At 33.1% G+C, this 5,962-nt stretch overlaps 1 protein-coding gene across 1 annotated transcript; it reads left to right on the forward strand.

Moving 5' to 3' along the window:
• Positions 1 to 5,011: 5,011 nt before the first annotated feature.
• Positions 5,012 to 5,850, forward strand: LOC120780791 (putative uncharacterized protein DDB_G0290521). The gene is made up of 3 exons (XM_040113040.1): positions 5,012 to 5,028; positions 5,099 to 5,291; positions 5,341 to 5,850. The coding sequence occupies exons 1-3, from the start codon at positions 5,012 to 5,014 to the stop codon at positions 5,848 to 5,850; spliced, it is 720 nt and encodes a 239-aa protein (XP_039968974.1).
• The last annotated feature ends 112 nt before the right edge of the window (positions 5,851 to 5,962 follow it).

Consider the following 5,962-nt stretch of genomic DNA (forward strand, 5'->3'; position numbering starts at 1 on the left):
TATTGTTTTTGTTAAACTTAAGGGGTATTGCCGAAGAAATTTGCAAGTAATACTTGAATTAGTTTTTCTGATTGTTAAATTGTTGTGTTTGGATACACAAAGGTAATCATGCAAGGCTATCACTTTTATGTATATATAATATATTTGGAAATATATATTTGTTTTATATTAGCATTTTGATCTGTTCTAGAAATCAAAACGTAAATTCTTACCGTTTGGTACTAGTTTCGTTATTTTAACCAAACGGATTTTTTATTAAAGCTTTTGTGTATGATTATATAAAACTGTAATTTTGGCTATACATACTTACGTGCATAATATACAATAATATTAAATGGAATCGATACAACTCACTTTATCATCCCGCAAGGGGTTTTTTGGGGGGTATAATATATATGTGTAAATGTATATATGAGTTTAATTGTCATCCCTGTTTTCCTCTTCTTTTAGAATTTTCCTTCTTCTTCCAACTGGCTGGCTTCTTCGTTTCTCTTTTTTCTTTGTTGTTTTTCCCCCTTCTGTGCTCCAGCTCCTCCTCGTACTGTTTTGTTTCTTTGTATATTTGTTTTAATTGTTCGCGCCCGTTTGATCCGTTTTTGTGTATGTTTTATTATTTAGGTGCTTTTTAAATTTCGCGCTCGTATGTTTATTGCTTTTATATATATTTTTAGTTCGAAGGTTTCACTCCCGGTTTATATGTTGTTTTTAGATTCTTTCCACTGTTTTTATATAATTTTTTGTTTTGGTTGAGACGCATTTATAATATGTTAATGTTTTTATTTTTGTTTAATTCGAAGTTTTATCCATATTTCGTCCACTTGTCAATTTGTTTTTGATATATATTGTGTATCACTGCGTTAAATAACACCGGCCGACATCATTTTCCTTGATCAAGTTCTGATTATTTTTTTCCACTAATTTGGTAGTGCTGATCACGAAATTATACCTCATTTTATCGTATCACATCAGGTTTTTAAAAAAGTTAAGACATTGTGTTCGAGATTTAAGTTCTTTAGTAGTGTGCATAATTAGTAAGAACTCAATCCAATACCAGTCAGCTGATTGCTGAATGCTGAATGATCAATACAATTGTGTACTCTTTTTAGCCTTGTATTCGTAAGCTAGTAGTTTCACTCTAGCTTAGTGAATGTAAGTGTAAATCTACAATATGTAAACTATAGGCATACACATATGTATGTAACCAAATGTATATTTAAAGAGGCATTCAATAAATTTTAAATTTTTTGATTAAAATAAATAAAATTTTAGATTTTGGCGCTCTTTTCTCGAATTGTACGTCCTCTCGTGAGGAAATATATTAGTTGCCACAACGACACACCCATTCGAAACAGGTTACATACAAATAAACCTTTACAGTTACTTTCTTTATAAACTTTTTACTGAAAGTAATGTTTATTTAAAAAATTTCTTACGTTTTACTGTTAGTTTTCAACAAATTTTATACAAGATTTGTTGTTTAAAAAGTGTTAAAACAACAGAATATCTTCAAGAAAATGTCATAATAATGCGGATACATTTTGTTATATTTGTGAAAACTTTATGACTTTAAAGCAAAAACAGAAAATCACTGAATTTTATTGAAAATTCGTGTAATGCTTATTTTGGCTTCAAAGTACAACTAAAACCGTGGACTCCGCAAGTAGTTTGTGCTATTTGTGTTGAACAATTACGACAGTGGACATACCGCAAAAGACAATCTCTACCTTTCGGTATACCTATGATATGGAGAGAGCAGACAAATCATATTGATGATTGTTATTTTTGCTGTACAAATGTGAAAGGTTTTAATGCTAAAAATACAAATAAAATTGTCTACGCACATGTACATATCTTCAGTTACACGGCCGATTCCACATGGTCCAGACATGCCAGTGCCCCTTCCAAGCTCAATATCTGCTCTTAGTTCAACATCATCAGAACAAAATTTACAGCGTCAAGAATCGACGGAAGTTTATGAACCAATCTTAAATCAACCACAGAAATTTACTCAAGGTGAATTAAATGATTTAGTTAGAGATCTAATTCTTTCTAAAGAATCTGCTTAACTTCTTGGATCTAGACTTCATGCAAAACATAAGTTAGCTCCAAATATATATTTTGCATGGTATAGAAAACGTGAAGCAGAATTAGTACCTTTTTTAGTCAGGAAGAATCATTAGTTTATTGTAAAAATATCTCCGATCTTATTGAAAAGTTAGGAGTAAAATATAATTCTGGAGATTGGAGACTTTTTATAGATTCTTCGAAGCGGAGTCTAAGGTGTACTTTTACGCAACACTAACCAGTATGCTTCTGTTCTAGTCGCTCATTCTGTTCATTTGAAAGATACTTATGAAAATTAAGAAACATTGTTAGATAAAATTGGATATGAAAAACACGGTTGGCAGCTTTGTGGAAATCTAAAAATTATAACTATGATATTAGGTCAGCAGTCAGGATATACAAAATTTCCATGCTTCTTGTGCGAGTGGGACAGTAGAGCACCAGAGAAGCACTACGTACAAAAACAATGGAATCCTCGTAAAAATCTTAAAGTAGGAACAAAAACGTTATACGAAAAAATTTAATTAGTCCTGAAAAAATTTTACTACATCATGAAAACCTGTGTAAAAAATTTCCAAGATTATCTGATGCAAAAATTAAAGAAGGAATGTTCGATGGACCGCAAATCAGATCTTTGATGGCTGATGAAAAATTTGATGATACAATGAATAACACTGAATCAGAAGCTTGGCTGGCGTTCAAAGATGTTGTCAACAATTTTCTAGGAAATAATAAACACCCCGACTATAAAAATAAGGTTGCAAATTTATTAGATAAGTATCGAAAATTGGGGTGTAATATGAGCATAAAACTCCACTCAAGATTCACATGTGGACTTTTTTACTGATAATGTTGGTGATTACAGTGAAGAGCAGTGAGAAAGGTTCCACCAGGACATAAAAACTATGGAGACAAGGTACCAAGGTCGATGGAATGTGAATATGATGGCTGATTACTGCTGGTCACTGACACGTGATATTACTGAAGATACTCACAAAAAAACTACACCCAGACGTAATTTTGTCACGAAACGTAAAATATGTCACTCCAAATAGTCCTGTAGCATTGTTTAGACTCAATGTTTTCTTTGTAAAAGTTCAAATATATGTTTTTGTAATATGATTATTGATTTTTTCTTCACATTTTGAAAAAAATGCTTTTCCCTTCTTTGAAAAAAATCTAATGTGATAGGGCAAATATGTAGGTGTTTCCGTGTTTAAAATAGTAAAAATTGATGACTTGGTATTTGTGGCTCAAATACAAATAACGTTCAAAAAATTTTCATTTGTCGGCCGGTGTAATTTATATAGGCATGTCTTTATTTTTTGTTTTTTTGTTAGTGTCACTGCACTAACTCAGATTTAACTAACAGTGCTGAATACACAAGAGAAACATTATACGATCAAACGAGACTTTTAGAAAATATAGCTCAAGAAGAGCAACGAATTAACATCGATCAGAAAAGAGTATTAACTGCAATACTATTTATCAACAATTGATAACAATGAAGGGAAATTGTTTTTCATTGATGCCCCAGGAGGTACAGGAAAAACATTTTTAATCAATCTGCTCTTAAAAAAGGGAAATCTACGGGAAGAATTGCTTTAGCTGTTGCGTCATCCGGCGTTGCCGCTACGCTTTTGAAAGGAGGCCGAACCGGTTTTATATTACAATGGTAGTTCAAACTTAATTCTAATCAAACTTAAGTTTCGATTTTATATATAAGTATAATTCAAAAATCAATTTTATTAAATATGCTGAACACAACAACGTGCAAGCCTCTGGAGTGCGGACGAAAAAGCAATTGATGTGTGGTGGTGATGACCCTTTTTGTTGGGTCCCTGCCAACCACGGCTACCCACTTGTGTAAAATATTTCAATACAACTACACATTTTTTCTCTATGCACTACCACCAACGCACATTTTCGGGTTATTTTTTGTTTACCTAAATGCGATAAAAAAAAGTTGATTTCATTTCTTGATTTATTTGAATGAGTGCGAAGGAGAAAACATAATTGTTAATAGTGTCAAAAGAAAAACGGGTAATAAAAAAACGATTGAAAGACGCATGTCATTCGTGATCGTACCATCGTAAGGGAGGCTCGTACAACAAGAAGGTAAGTGAAAGGTTCTTATGTTATTTTTTTTTTTAATAATTTGCAAATAATTACTTCATTTGTTTTTATAGCATTGGAAATCAAAATGAATTGGAAATTGCAGCAGCAGCAATATCATCAGAAGCAGCAAATATCAAATAAGTATGTGAAAAAAAATATGTGAACTTTGAAATTGGACTGCGCAGTAATACGCAAAAATAAATACATACATATCGCACTTGTTACGTTAAACTGTAATAACTCAAAATTTCCAAATTTTAGTTTTTTGCAAGAAAATAATGTGCAGTGGTCATTTCATGCAGTGATTTGTCTAGTCTTTCGTTAAAAAAACCGTTATGACTCTCTCTTTGTTTTCAGAATGACTTCTTTCGACTCAACGTAAGAGTTACATTTTTAGTTGTCTCCAAGTGTTTTATCAAATTGGTTCGTTAGTGTATCACATAAAGTGTAACATTTTGAATCGTGCCTATTTACAACATATAACGGTTTGTTTAAGTCACGTGTTATTTCGGTTTATCACTCTTTAGTTTCATTAGGTAAGTTTATTCTACTGTGTTATATCGTATTGTTTCCATTATGATGATAAATTCCTTACTGTGGTCATATTGATAAAATAAAGTTTAAATAAATAAAGTGTACTTACAGACCGATTCTGTGCACTTAACAAATAATCAAAATATTGTTTATTTATCAAGATTTTTATCAAGCCAAAAGCTTTCTGTTATTCTGTGCAAATATTGATAAAACTTAAAGCTTCAGTGAGAATCGCTTTTCACCATACTGTGGTGAACAAAATAATGTAAACAGAAATCAGCTGTTGCTGTGCGAAATGGATTCTTCAACAACGTAAGTATTCATTATTATTAATTGTTAATTTTAAAGAAATAAATGGTTTAATATTTAATTCAATTTATAGGAAACCAAAAAACCAACGTGCTACGCACGAACAATTAGAAACTTACGTTTCATTTTGCCGGACGCATCCGGAAATCGGTAGAGGAAAAAATACGCCAAAACCACCTCGACAAATGCAGGATTTGTGGCGGCAGCTGGCGGAGCAGTTAATTGCGTGCAGAGGGCCATCTCGTACTGCAGCTAAGTGGAAAGAGGTAATTCGTCTGATATGTTCTACATTTGTTAAATGATTTTGATTTACAGACAATGGGTGTTTGGAAGAGCCAACTACGTACGCGGGCAAGGCGCTTAAAAATGAAGCAGAGGCTTACTGGAGGAGGGCCCTGTGGCAAGCCGTTGACCGATTTCGAGCAAAAATCTTTGGAAGCTTTTGGATCAGTAGCTGTGAATGGAGTGGAAACTATTGAAAGCTTTGGTTTAGGGCTGCCGCGAAAACAATTTGTAGAATCGTCGATAATTGAGTGTCCAATATCATCTACTGAAAGTAGACTGCCTAGTTCAGCACCACTGCCAAGCCTATTATTGTCGCCAACGCCACTACCTTCGCCAAACCCACTACCATCGTCAAACCCACTACCATCGCCAGGCCCACTACCATCGCCAAACCCACTGCCATCGCCAAACCCACTACCATCGCCAAATTCAGCACAATCTCCATATGATTCACCGTTATTTAGCCCGGATAATCAGGTATGTAATTTCTATTTTATTCTACAATGTATCCAAGTACATAAACCCCTGGCCACTGGTTAAACGCAGTGGCTTTTTTTCTTTTTTTGGGTTATTTTTCTTTTATTTATTCGCAAAGAAAAGCCATATGAACTCAAGTTTTAGCTTCATACGAACTTTTAATAATTTAACAAAC

This window comes from Bactrocera tryoni, unplaced genomic scaffold, assembly GCF_016617805.1.
Source record: "Bactrocera tryoni isolate S06 unplaced genomic scaffold, CSIRO_BtryS06_freeze2 scaffold_25, whole genome shotgun sequence".
NCBI classification, from domain to species: Eukaryota; Metazoa; Arthropoda; class Insecta; order Diptera; family Tephritidae; genus Bactrocera; species Bactrocera tryoni.

Bases quoted from the DNA above. Each gene is read 5' to 3' on its own strand.
- LOC120780791 (XM_040113040.1), top strand. The intron at 5,292-5,340 runs GTAATTCGTCTG...TTTGATTTACAG, and splicing joins CTGCAGCTAAGTGGAAAGAG to ACAATGGGTGTTTGGAAGAG.